General features: G+C 35.8%; 1 protein-coding gene across 3 annotated transcripts; it reads left to right on the forward strand.

The window, feature by feature from the left end:
* Positions 1-816: 816 nt before the first annotated feature.
* On the forward strand, positions 817-13,122 carry LOC120475670 (uncharacterized). Of its 3 annotated transcripts, XM_089121648.1 has the most exons (9): positions 817-1,113; positions 1,572-1,718; positions 2,737-2,808; positions 3,041-3,370; positions 7,965-8,096; positions 10,123-10,296; positions 11,437-11,568; positions 12,155-12,211; positions 12,587-13,122. In XM_089121648.1, exons 2-9 carry the CDS (start codon positions 1,673-1,675, stop codon positions 12,625-12,627), a joined length of 984 nt encoding a protein of 327 aa, XP_088977774.1. In that variant the 5' UTR covers positions 817-1,113; positions 1,572-1,672; the 3' UTR covers positions 12,628-13,122. The 3 variants fall into 3 exon arrangements, with proteins under 3 accessions (XP_088977774.1, XP_088977773.1, XP_088977772.1); XM_089121647.1 differs by lacking the exons at positions 7,965-8,096; positions 10,123-10,296 and having other exon boundaries at positions 824-1,113; positions 1,645-1,718; XM_089121646.1 differs by lacking the exons at positions 7,965-8,096; positions 10,123-10,296 and having other exon boundaries at positions 825-1,113.
* Positions 13,123-14,117: the final 995 nt, after the last annotated feature.

Consider the following 14,117-nt stretch of genomic DNA (forward strand, 5'->3'; position numbering starts at 1 on the left):
AAGAGCCATTTTCTGCATTTTGATTTATCACTAACTAACCCTTTAAGCCCCTCTTAACTAGATGACCCTCTGACCTCAGACCCTTGCCCATCTGTTTCTGGGGTGTCTTGCTCACGCATCATAATATAATAAATAACATAACATAATAAATATCTCTCTTTTTGACAAATATCATATCACATTGCATTATTAAGTATTTTTAGATGTGTGTTTGATGTGAGTTTGTTTTAATGTATTGTATTGGCTTACTTTTTTGTGTGTTACATGTAGGTTATATATAGCCTATCCATATGCATATATATATTCATGCAAAGATCAACATGGGGTGGTAATACTTCTTGGAAGTTATACATTTTCTTTGTGCTGTATTTGTATACTAGTGAGACTTTTATTATGAAACGTCTTATTGTGCGTTGACCTACTTTATACTTTCACTTTCACCTCACCACTGTCGTCACCATGGTCGTCACCAGCCGCTTGCTTCGCCATTTTCTTTATGAATGAATGTGCGTGGTTGAATAACAACACATTTAATACCTCGTGGTCATATTTGTTACTTTTTGACATGCTATCACGGTTTTACGATATCCAATCAAACTGGATATCTGTTTATATCCTATGTTTTGTTCTGCCATTTTCTGTGAATATTCAAGATTTCAGAATATAAAAAATTAACAACTCCCCTGTCTATTGTAACGCTTCTAACGGAGCCCAGTTAGTGGATGAGCACACACCTACGTTCAAAATACAGATATAAAAATGTCAATTGATATTCAATGTGTTTATCTTTTTGTTTTTTTACCGAGACACAGAACAGACAGTCGGACAGAGACCGATATCTTTAATCAGTCAATGAGGAAACCACTTGAAAATTAAAAACATTCATGTACTCGTCTGAAAATTACATGTTTGCAGTCTTCTCAGATAGGCCTCACTTGGTAGTCCTAGTGCGCATGTGTGGAACATGTTCATTCATGCTCTCGGTCTACGGAAAGCGAATAGCTTACCTGAGCTTTCCTGGTGGTAAGTAGCCTAGCATATTCTGTGGATTGTGGGAGACTATTTTGTGTCCCATTAGCCGTCATCGTTTGTCATCAAGTTTTCAAATATCAAGTAAGTATAGGCTACTTATTAGGCTATTATTTTAATGAGATGTGTTTTATTATTATTATTATTATTATTAAATCATTGTTTACGTTCTTGCATGGTTCTGAAGTAGGCTAGCTACTCTTTTGATAAACACGTGGCATCGTGATACGTGGGTGGTCTAGGAAAGCTAACGATGACTGTTGCTATTTACTAAATATTGCAAAAAAACAAAAAAACAAAACAAAACAAAAAAAAACACTTTTATTCCTATTGGGTCATTTTATTAACTGGCCGCTGGACAATTTTTAAAACTCACACTATAAATAAATAATCTGAACTAACTACGAATAAAAAAAACTATTTTTATACCAGATCAAGTGTGTCTGTGTCTATTTTATACCATGAACAAAAGTGTTGACCTTTTGACCTAGTCCATGCAGGTTCACTTCGAATATTATGACGTAACACATCCTCTTTCGCAGAAACCTCGTGACTTGGTTGGTTTGACACGAGTCCGTCATCAGTAGACCACACTGAATCACTGCTGTCATTCAGTTTAGATGCGGCCAGGAACGCCATCACTATGAGGAACCTTCCCTTTCTTTTGGGGGTTTTATTACTCGTGGATGGTAAGACATTTATTTTTGTTAATATTCAACACTTTCGGTTTCAATATAAGCAGCAGAAAATGAGCATTTGCTTTATCTCCTGTTTTTAATATTTCAAGTGTTTTATAAAATACAAACTTGTAATAATTTTAGTCAAATAGACGTGATAAATCACACAGTTAAAGTGTGTATTAGGGGTTAAGTTGGTCGTGTGTGTTTGGTGAAATATACGCTAGAGGGCGCTGACGGCCTGTAACATTCTGTGCATCAATAATGGACACAATTAAGCGTCTGCTTAATGACCTCGTGGGGTAGGTTGTGTCAGACTCAGTACAGTTGCACTACTTGTTCACAATTTACTATATTTATTTGTTTGACATAAATGTGACAACTTTAGCCTATATTAAATTTTGAGACACGCATAATATTTATAATGTGCTTTTATGTAGGCCTATAAGCATGATGTGTGTGTGTATAGGGTCTGAGTCATGCTGATTTTGGCCTGATATGTTTTGCATCTTTCTACTATATGCTGTTGAGTCACCACTGTAAAATCCAATTCAAAATCCAAAATTTCCTTAAATGATTGGCCTGGTGCAATATTAGGAATTTTTTCTAATTGCTAATTGGGGACAAACTAATTTCTATAAGATTTTATAGATCAGCTCACTGTATTAGCCAAAGAAAACATCAGGAGATTTTTTCTTCAATTTAGTGAAAAATAATATTTGCAGGGCAAGTTGGTTGTGCACGTATCACACCAAGTGTCTCTAACGGCCTGTAAAAATGTTCTGAATACAACACAAACTTATTTCTTACTGTTTTAGCTGGATAGAAATACTAAAGAAAAATAAAAAATAAATCTCAGTGTCTAAAAGCATATATGATAATGCAATATCATATTTGTTAAATATAAATCATATTTAACATTTACTACACATGTAGAAAAGATCAAAATCTAACATCTGAGGCTGTGAAAATAACCTTTTTTATACAAATCATTTTGTGTGTAGTTTATTTTTATTCTCTTGTGTTTCAGTTTCTCCATCTGGTCATGTCAAATCCAATGACGAATCCAACCCAGCGAGGATTGAGCAATTTTCTGGCATGAGTATGTGTTCTCCTCCCTTTATTTTTTTACTATTTATAATAGATTGCACCAAGTATTGCAACACTGTGAGTTCATATTATAAAGGATTTTTATTTTCTTTGTGTATACACTGCTTTTCAGCAGTATTGTACCCCCGCCCAGGGACTACGGTTGAAATTTTTGCTATATAAAAAAGATAAATGAATTATTAATAATAACAGCACATAAATAACTCTTTGCAATCTCTCTTCAGATGTGTTTGTTGCTGTGGCAGACGGAGTGAAGACGGTGATAGTGATGGAGGGAGATTCTGTCACTTTAAACACTAATGTCACTGAAATAAAGAGAGAAGATACGATACTGTGGATGTTTGGAGATGATAACTCTATCATAGCTAACATGAATGAAGCAACTGGCATGTTCTCTACTAAGGAAGATGAGCGATTCGGAGACAGACTGGAGCTGGACAAACAAACTGGATCTCTCACCATCAGAAACATCAGAACTGAACACACTGGACTTTATCAACTAAAGATCAAGAGCACAACTGTGACAACAAAGAGATTCAGTGTTACTGTCCGTGGTGAGTAACTCGAGTCTTAATATGTGATGATTAAAGGTGCTGTAAGCGATTTCTGAGAAACGCTGTTAAAAGTGGATCAGACCATAGGGGATGTGTCCTATCATAATGGGGGAGGAGAGAGAGGGAGATTAGCCGCCTACTAATAAAGTAGGCGATAAGAAGAGGGTTGGTGATCTAAATTTTTATTATGAGTCGCAAAAAAAATCTCCACAGGTATTGGCAGTGTCATGTAGTGACAGGTCATTACCACGGCTGGTCCACACGGTAATATTTTGGGCAGAAAATCCAAAGTGTGGGGACATTCCAGTGTTCATGTGGAGTTTGGACGCTAAATTAGGACCGCACGTTTAACTTCGTTTCCACGTCTTCAGAGTGCAAAGGCCGGCTTCGTTGTGAGCAAGAGTTCTCCCCGACTGTTTGCGGCATCCAATAGCCACATAGATGCTAGCGGGATTACTCGTGACTCGGTCATCATATCGTCAGTGGTGGAAGAAGTACTGAATCTCAGTACTTAAGTAAAAGTACAAATAACCAGATAAATATTTACTTTAGTAAAAGTAGAATTAACACAATGACAACCATAGTTAAGTAAAAAGTAAAAAGTACCTGATTTTAAACGTACTTTAAAGCACTTTTGAAAAAACTTGCTGATAATGTACTCACCCCCATGTCATCCAAGATGTCCATGTCTTTCTTTCCTCAGTCGAAAAGAAATTTAGGTTTTTGATGAAAACATTCCAGGATTTTTCTTCATATAATGGACTTCAATGGGAACCGGATGGTTCAAGGTCCAAAAGATAGTGTTAATAACAGTTTCAGATGCAGCTTGAAATGTCTTTAAACGACACCAGACGATGAATAAGGGTCTTATCCATATTATTTCAAAACTTATTCCAAAAATGTAACTTTTCTAAGGACAAATGCTAGCCTTGCTATATTCTCTGAGGCGCGTTTGTAACGTCACGTAATACGTAATTACGTTCAAAAGGTCACGGGCGACGTAGCCAGAAGTACAGAATCAAAATCGTCCGACATCGTTGTTTTTCCTTTTAATTCCTTTTTTTGTAAACGGTGTTTGAGCTAGTTTGCACGTTCAACCTATGCGTTCAACTTGTAAACACTGACTCTGTACTTTCGGCTACGTCGCCCGTGACCTTTTGAACGTAATTACGTAATACGTGACGTTGCAAACGCGCCTCACAGAATAGAGCAAGGCTAGCATTTGTCCTTAGAAAAGTTACATTTTTGGAATAAGTTTTGAAATAACCGATCGTTTCGCACGATAAGACCCTTATTCATCGTCTGATATCGTTTAAAGACATTTGAAGCTGCATCTGTAACTGTTATTAACTGTCTTTTGGACCTTGAACCATCCGGTTCACATTGAAGTCCATTATATGGAGAAAAATCCTGGAATGTTTTCATCAAAAACCTAAATTTCTTTTCGACTGAGGAAAGAAAGACATGGACATCTTGGATGACATGGGGGTGAGTAAATTATCAGCAAAAGTTTTTTCAAAAGTGAAATAATCCTTTAAGTTTTAAAAGTGAAAGTACTTGCATAATTTATTCTCTTAATGTCTATTTTCTAATGATTAATAAAACATTTAATTCTAACTCATTCAACCTAATACTCCTATAATGATGTTCAATAATGATGGAAAAAAATTGTTGTCATAATTTCTGAAACAAGCTTGCAATTAGGCAATATACACATCATGCTTATCCTTACTATATGTTAATAACTATATGTTTGGCAGTAGACGTGATTCATTTATGGTGTAATTCTGAACCTCTTGGCTTGCCATAATCCTAACCAAACGTATATTACACGCGGTGCGTTTCCTATGCACATAAAAACAAATTTTCGCGTATAAATCGCACGATAAACGCACATTTAGTGTGACCGGGTTGATATATCTATGGCAATCAAACGTCACTGGTGAGACAAACGTGCAACGAACGGATGGTCAGATTACGATTTGGCAGGGGAAAAAACTGATCAGAAAATGTAATGAAAATGTAACAGAAGTTGTAGAAATGTAGTGGAGTAGAAAGTAGAATGATTTGATTTGAGATCTTTATTTTGAACATGTAAATAATAAGTAAAAATACAATTATAAATCAATGAAACATGGAATATTAATTAAAAGAAACAAAACAAAAAAAATCCAAACTTTCCAATACTTGAAGAAAAACAAAACAAAAAAACAAAACAAAAAACAACCCTCTATTTACATGTGCAAAAAGGAGTAGGAAGAAGTAAAATAATTGCTGTAAAATGTAACGAAGTAAAAGTAAAAATTATGCACTATTCATTCTACTTAAGTAAAGTAAAGATACGTGAAAAATGTACTTAAGTAAAGTAACAAAGTATTTGTACTTCGTTACATTCCACCACTGCATATCGTTACCAATACCAAAACAATAGACTGACAATCTTACTTGATTTCAACTTTATTTCAGCTTGACTTATGCAGACATGATTCAACGAACGCAATACGGTCAACAGAAAGTTGACCAACTTCCAAACACAGAATTAAACAATCCGCCAAAGAAAATAGTAAATAAAACGGAAGTGATCACTTGTACCCTAGTGACAGTGAATATTTAATAACCAATAATACATTCAAATAATGAATGCTCCTACACTGACAATAGTGTTTCTTTCTAAGTCTGTTATTTATAATCTAGGTTACTTATTTTGTTTGCGTCCTGGTCTCAGAAAAGTTAATGCGATGGATGTCATTGTCGCTGTGACAAACTTAATTTATATTTTAAATGCTCATTATTTTGGTTTAGCATTTCTCTCCTGACTAATCGACTAATGGCACACATAAGAGTTGGCTAGGAAAATCTTTAGCCGAGGGCAGCCCTAGAGATTTAAAGAAATGCTCAGAGGAATATCACTGGAAAGAAGATGGGTTATGATCAGGCGGGAGCTTTAGGACCTGCGTTAATATTGGAAAAGCTTTCCAGTGCTGTAGAGACCTAAGTGGAAAGGCTTAAAAACAAACGCCATGGTTGTGTTGTTTCTGCTATATATGGGAGTAACACTGGATTTGCTGTGTTTCACACAGATGTGATGTTGTTGTAATTTTAGCTAGTAACAGGACATTTTTGAGTGTCACTGTGTTTGGAGCAGGTGTGCTGCTGTTGACTATATACATACAGTGGTATGAATAAGTTTTGGCACCCATGCTAAAGTTGCCTAAAAAGAGGAATAAAAAATCATCTTTTGGAAATTGATCTTAATGCCTTAATTAGAAAAATGAGGAAAAGTCCAACCTTTAAGGACACCAATTTTCTTTGTGAATGAATAATGTATCATAAATAAATAAATGTTTTTCCTTAAAAAACAGGGTGCATAAGTCTGGGCACCCCTATGTTAAATTCCCATAGAGTCAGGCAGATTTTTATTTTTAAAAGCCAGTTATTTCATGGATCCAGGATAATATGCATCCTGATAAAGTTCCCTTGGCCTTTGGAATTAAAATATCCCCACATCATCACACACCTTCCACCACACCTAGAGATTGGCATGGGGTACTTTCCTTAAATTTTTATCTTTCAATGCAAATCAAACCAGCTATTAGGCTAACTGAAGTAAAACCATGCCAATCTCTAGGTGTGGTGGAAGGTGTGTGATGATGTGGGGATATTTTAATTCCAAAGGCCAAGGGAACTTTATCAGGATGCATATTATCCTGGATCCATGAAATAACTGGCTTTTAAAAATAAAAATCTGCCTGACTCAATGGGAATTTAACATAGGGGTGCCCAGACTTATGCACCCTGTATTTTAAGGAAAAACATTTATTTATATGATACATTATTCATTCACAAAGAAAATTGGTGTCCTTAAAGATTGGACTTTTCCTCATTTTTCTAATTAAGGCATTAAGATCAATATCCAAAAGATGATTTTTTTTATTCCTCTTTTTAGGCAACTTTAGCATGGGTGCCAAAACTTATTCATACCACTGTATACAGTGGGACCAAAAAGTAATTAGTCAGCCACTGATTGTGCAAGTTCTCCTACTTAGAATAATGAGAGAGATCTGTAATTTTCATCATAGGTACACTTCAACTATGAGAGACAAAATGAGAAGAAAAAAATCCAGGAAATCACATTGTAGGATTTTTAAAGAATTTATTTGTAAATTATGGTGGAAAATAAGTATTTGGTCAATAACAAAAGTTCAACTCAATACTTTGTAACATAACCTTTGTTGGCACTTTAATTGTCTGAGAACTATTTAAAAAAAGAGATTATGCTGCTAAATGATCATTTTTCACCTGTATAGATGGATTTTGAGTTTTTTTTCTGTAAAATAAATAGTTAAAATAAAATCAGCAACTAGCAAAGATATTCAGAGTACAGTGTGCTTATTCTATATATCTGACATAATGGAACTGTATAAAATGTACTATTACACCAGAAGTACATTCAAAATAAAGTTTATTTTATGACCATTTTCAATTCAGGTAATTGTGTAGATTTTCACAATACATATTTGCAAAGCAACTGCAAAAGATGAATGGGTAGACTGACAGAGTTAATGGTCTAAATTCAATTGTGTTTGTTGTACAGATGATGTGGTGTCAGTGTCATTGATGGAGGGAGATACCGTCACTCTACAGACTGGTGTGACTAAAATAGAGAAAGATGATCAGATACTGTGGAAGTTTAGAGATCGAGGCGTCCTCATTGCTGACTTAACCTGTTAACAGTCGCCCCTGCTAGTTGAGCTCAAACCCAAACCTGACATATACACACCAAACCAGTCACAGTTCATGAACCCTTTGGACTACACACATAACTGACAGCTCTTTAGAAAGATGAGAGTTGAGAGTTTATTTCACAAGGATCCGAATGAATTATTTCAGTGTACACAAAGACTGCTTTGAGGCTTAAATATTTTGAAAAGTAATAGTAAGTGTATTTACATAAAATATATTTAGGAGTAAATAAATGAAAATGTCCCAGAACAACTTAATAAGCAATGAAGTCCAAGCCACAATTCTTCTGACCAAGTTATAATTCAAATTGAAGATTCAGCCACTAAGAAATGAGCTTCCTAAGGTTTTCCTCTTGAAGAATATAACTTAATAAAAATAGTAATTTTAAATTAGCAGTAATTATTATGAGGTGAAACACAGAACATGATTGACACCAACTCTGTATGAACAATAAAACAGTTTTATTTTGTCTAAAACATTCATGTTTGGTCTGAAACATTCATTTTTGGTTTGAAAAATTCATGTTTGGTCTGAAACAAAACATTCATGTTTGGTCTGAAAGCACAGTGGCACATCAAGTTAGAAACATGACTCTTCTCATGTCAGTTCATTCTGAAGTTTGATTCATATGTTCAAGTCTGAGATTCCGAACTGTTCTTTTGCCATCCACTCTACATACATTCACTGTTTGGCACTTAATATTTCCGTCTGTTGATTTATCAGATTCTTTTTAAAGAGCAATTATTTATAGGATGTTGTGGGAGTCACATTCAGGTCTGGCTCCATTCTAATGTGGAACACTTTTACCGTCGAATCAATTGTGATGTGTAAAATAATAAAGTCCTGCCCTATTTATTTATTTATTTTCTCATTGAATATACCATTTCACTTAGTAACGCGTCAAATTACATTAAACATGGGTTGCTAAATTTGTTTCATGTTGATTTTAAGATCTAAAAGTGATGTGTTTTCAATGTTAAAATATATTTTCCTCTCCCAATTTATTCTGCAGCATCAACTATGTGAGCCATTCATAGATTTCCATGAAAAGGGAAAACTGTGACTCTGTGCTGTTTTCCAAACTTTGATCTGTTTCAACCAGCTTGACAAAGCAACATTAACTCAACATATGGGTCAGGACTACCTGTTTGAGCAACCAATAGAAGATAAGGGGAGTGTTTAAAAAACACCTGTCCAATACTGTTAGCCTGTTTTTGCAATGATCCCAGCGGCCCATAAATTACTCAAGGAGACTTCAGTAAAAATACAAAATTAAGCTTCCTTAGTACAAAATTCTGTGCTTGAACATTTACATTTGGCTGAATGACGAATCCGAACAATATATTCTCTTATTCTCTGTAATTACTTTTAAAATGGATTTTACGTAAAAACTTTGCACTACTAGCGTTACACTAAGTGAATAAGCTGTTGTTTTTTTAGGTCACGTTGTTAGAATGTTTTGAGTCACTGACCAATCAGCGCTGCAAAAACAACTCAGGGGCGGGGTTATTGTGTTCATAAGACTCTAACAAACATGGTTACAGCGTTTTACCACCAAAATAGCCTTGGAGTGCATAATTTCCTGGACAATGAAAAAACATGATCATCTCAGGAGAATGTTACGTAAACAAAGCTAATGCTTCAGAATTCGTCTGAAATTTCCAATTTTTAAACAAAGTCTAACCGATTTTGTTTTCCGGATAAATATAATGAACACTACACCGATTTTGCGTGACTGATTATATCTGTCATCGTCACTGGACAAAAACAGTTCAGAACTCCTGTTTCGGTGTTGTGTGTATTTATGCCAACTGTTGATGCTTATCAAAAAAGAAGGTTATCGTGGTTATGATATATCGGTATAATATCACGACTGTAGATTTCTAATCTTGAGCCTTTGAGCTTTCAAATGACATATTGTGAGTCTATATGAATTAATGCTTTGATAGTAATATTATTAAGTAAATGTAAACATACAAACTTTGGAACCGTCGATGGTCTCGAGAAAGTTAATGGATTAAATGGCATTATTGATGCAAGATGGAGAAACGTGGTGAAACTGAGTGATCATACCCGAGACCTCATCATCAGAAACATCCAAATTGAACATTCTGGAGACTATGAACTGGAGATCAACAACAGCAGCACGATCTTACACAGGAAATTCCATATTGCGGTTAGTGGTGAGTGGCTCAAACTTTTCTATAATATATCGGGGTTTTTTTTTAAATGATTTTGTTGGTTTCTATAGGCCTAATTATCAAATCATCATGTTTTATGCATAGAGCTGGTAAGTCCCGCCCCTTCAGCTAACCCCGCTGGACCTCTAGGTTGAAAAATCGTCAATCGTCAAAAGTGAATGAGAGAAAATAATTATTTTCTAATCCCGTTTGAATTTTGCAATGAATGTAACATATGTTGTCTGTGAATTTTTTTATATAATGTTTCATGTAAAGAATGCTACGATTTAGCGGGTAGAATTTTCATACAGTTAGACTTTGTGTGAGAGCACTTTGTGGACTACAACTCTTTCGACGTGTTTGATATACATCACCCCCACTAGCACACGGATCCCGCTAAACATGCCTGTGTCTTTGGTGCACTTCACCGTCTTCTTTCAAGGCGAGGACAAACTAGTTGAGGTGGTGAAAACCGTGATTTGTGGAGGGAAAATGTGTTATGCGGCGACGTCACATATGCGACGTGTAGTCTTTCTCGTTATGTCTATTCCACAACTGCTAGCCAAAGAATCATACAATATACTGTCAACTCGTTACATGAGAAATTACATAAAAAATTCACAGACAACATATGTCACATTCATGGCACAATTCAAACGGGATCAGAAAATAATTATTTTCTCTCATTCACTTGCATTGACGCTTTTTTAATCTAGAGGTCCACTTGGAGTTTTACAGGTGGGCGGGACTTACCAGCTCTATAAGGTTAAGAAATGTATTGCATAAGCTTGTATTTTTGGTCAACTATTCCTTTTTTAAGCATTACAAAAAAAATGGCATGATATTCCAATGCGACACAAGGATTAAGTCCCACCCTCGGGAGGATGGAAAACTTTTGAGTTTGACAATGGTGACATTAGTGTCCTTTAAAATGAACACGTTTTGAGAAGACCTGTTTGCTGGTGTTGATCACCGGCAGATGTGAGACAGAGTACTGCAGTCTTATTAAAAGCCTCATGTAAATGTTCATGCACATCTGTATTAGGCATTGGGATGATATGCAATGTTAATCAGCCTGTCTGTCAACATATAAGGTCAGAATACCAGGAGTGTATCATTCATGTCTCTGCTGTACTATTACAGAGCTCCCCCAGAGTTCACATTGGAAAACAGCGTTTGCAGTCGTGATCGGGGTCGTGATTGTAAGCGTAATCGGGATCGGGATCGGGATCTGGATCTGGAAGGGTCGTATTAATGTATCCTGCAGCGCGAAGGGTAAGAAACATGAATTTAAAAGTGCAATTCAGGCATGAACGTTTCTTGTAAAACTAGCCTGCTTAATAATAAATGATTCTTCTCAGTGTAAAACAAAACTCCATACTGATGGAAAACTGAAATAACTTTGGCTGAGGAAGATCCTGCTATTTTACTTGATCACATCTGAATCTGATATCCGAACTCTAAGAACAGATAGGACAGAATAATCCATGTTTGGTTTCTGAATAATTGTGTAGTAAATGCACTCTGAATAGTTTGTTTGTGTGATGACTTCATTGAGACCTCAAAAACCATTCCATAGAAACACCATTACAATATTAAAGTCCCAGTGAATTTACTTTATGAACCCAGTTTTTCTCAGTTTTGACGTGAATTTGAGTACAGGGTATCCATCCATCCATTTTCCAAACCACTTGTCGTACTGTATGTTATACTGGATGCTTTAGCCTATCCCAGTGTCCTGGGCCGTAGAATCACCCTGGATGGATGGCCAGTCCATCACAGCGCTCACACACACATTCACACTCACACCTCAGGGCAATTTACTGTCTCCAATTGACCTGTCCTGTTTGTCTTTGGATAGAGGGGAGAACCAGAGAAAATGCATCAAAAGTGAGAGAAGACGGCAAACAGAAAGACGGTAAGACCCCCTGACTCAGGGACCCAAAGCAGGTGACAGTGCTACCCACTGAGCTACTGTGTCAAGTATATGGTATATATATATTTCAACATTTTATTTGTAATTGTATTATTTATTAAAAAGAGAAGCCCTAGATTTTCACATATCATTGTGTGTTTATCTTCTCTAACATGTTACTGCATATTAAACTGGGAAAAGAAAGTATTTTAGCATCAAAAACATTACTATTTTTACCCATTAGAGAATGTAAAAAATAACTAATAATCTTGCATACATAAAAACATCAAAATTTGTAGGGTTAGCATTACCTGAAGAACACTATTGCTCTCTCTCTCTCTCTCTTAACGTCTGTGATTGTTTTGTGTTTTATTATAGATGGTGGTACAGATAAAGAGAATGATGCAATGCTGAAATGATGCCCAGCACTAGTAAATCATAATCAGAACAGGTTAACTGTGTTTGAAAATCAAACATTTTGCACTGTAAAATGAAAGACTTCCATTTGGTTTAGCATAAATAGAGAAACATGCTTTCATTTATTATTCAGTTGATGTGATAGTTTATCATGATCAGTGTATTCTTACTCAAAAATATCTTCAAATGGCCGTAATGTGGAGGGCTATAATCTCTGTTTGTTGTTTTTTCTGTAGTTTTGACTAATCTTTGGATAGAATTTTAATTCTTTTGTATAGAATTTTTTTTTGTGTACATTGGGGCCCAAAAGTATAAGGAGCCCCTAAAGAGACATGGTGAAGGGGAAAAAAAAAAGAACATTTACATCAATACATTTGTGTTCTCTGACAAGCATGTTGCATTGCCCCGAGAAACTTTACAAAGAACAGACGGGGGAATGCAAAGTTTCTTGTGGGGACAGAAAGGTTTTGGGCAACACAAAAACTTTAGCGAGAGAACACAGAGCATTGATTTTTTTTTTTTCTCCCATTACTAAGTGTATATTAATGACTACAATAGTAATTACTTGCTAGAAATGACAACATAAGTGGAAAATGTTGATCAAAAATGTACATTTACCCACAAACTGATGACCAACCGCAATTATCAGACGCCATCTTTATTTTTGTAGTTCAACTAGAATGGAAAGCACAGGATTGTGGGATATCAAAGGCATAAGAAATGATCAGATGAAGGTTTCTCAGGAGACGGGAAGTGAAACTAACATTTCATTCGGATGTGCCTTGATGCCTTCATATTTGTCTCTTAAAAAAAAAAATAAATAAATAAATAAATGCATAATCTAGCATATCGACATTGTAATACAGTGGTGCCTGCGACTATGGCTGGTCGTACCATGAACACTCCCGACCTAAGTGACATTTTACCTGAGAATATTTCAGCAAATATGATGTGTGTCCATATTTATGTCAGCTGTTCAGGAGGGTACGTTTACACAATGATGTACTAAATACGGGTTGTTGTTTTTTTATTTGCGCTTTTCGCAACAACACAGTCTCATCCCAAAAAGTCATATAACTGACGTTTTGGGACGTCTTTTGACCATACGTCAATATCCGCCTTTTTTGGGCCCCCTTAAACGTCGGTAGATGGCGATCCCGGGCCGTCATACAACTGACGCTTTACCTTTAACGTCAGTTAGGTGACGGGTTAGGTTTAGGGGTAGGTTTAGGTCTGGGGTAGGGTTAGGATCCCATAACCTCATCTACCGACGTTTAAGGGGGCCCTAAAAAGGCGAATATTGACGTATGGTCAAAAGACGTCCCAAAACGTCAGTTATATGACGTCTTGGGGTGAGACCGGGTTGTTTGCAAACGGACAACAACATTGTCAAAATAATCCCTGTTCACACAGATTATTAGAATATAAAAATAAAAATGCTTTATTATACTACCAGGCCAGTAGCTGGCGATGTCACTTTGTAAAGAAACCC

This window comes from Pimephales promelas, chromosome 2 (genome assembly GCF_988280905.1).
Source record: "Pimephales promelas chromosome 2, fPimPro1.hap1.1, whole genome shotgun sequence".
Lineage (NCBI taxonomy): Eukaryota > Metazoa > Chordata > Actinopteri > Cypriniformes > Leuciscidae > Pimephales > Pimephales promelas.

Excerpts from the sequence above, each read along its gene's own strand:
- LOC120475670 (XM_089121648.1), top strand. The coding sequence starts at position 1,673 with ATGAGGAACCTTCCCTTTCTTTTGGGGGTTTTATTACTCGTGGATG. Across the intron at positions 2,809-3,040 it reads TGAGCAATTTTCTGGCATGA|ATGTGTTTGTTGCTGTGGCA; the intron begins GTATGTGTTCTC and ends ATCTCTCTTCAG. Across the intron at positions 11,569-12,154 it reads TGTATCCTGCAGCGCGAAGG|AGGGGAGAACCAGAGAAAAT; the intron begins GTAAGAAACATG and ends GTCTTTGGATAG.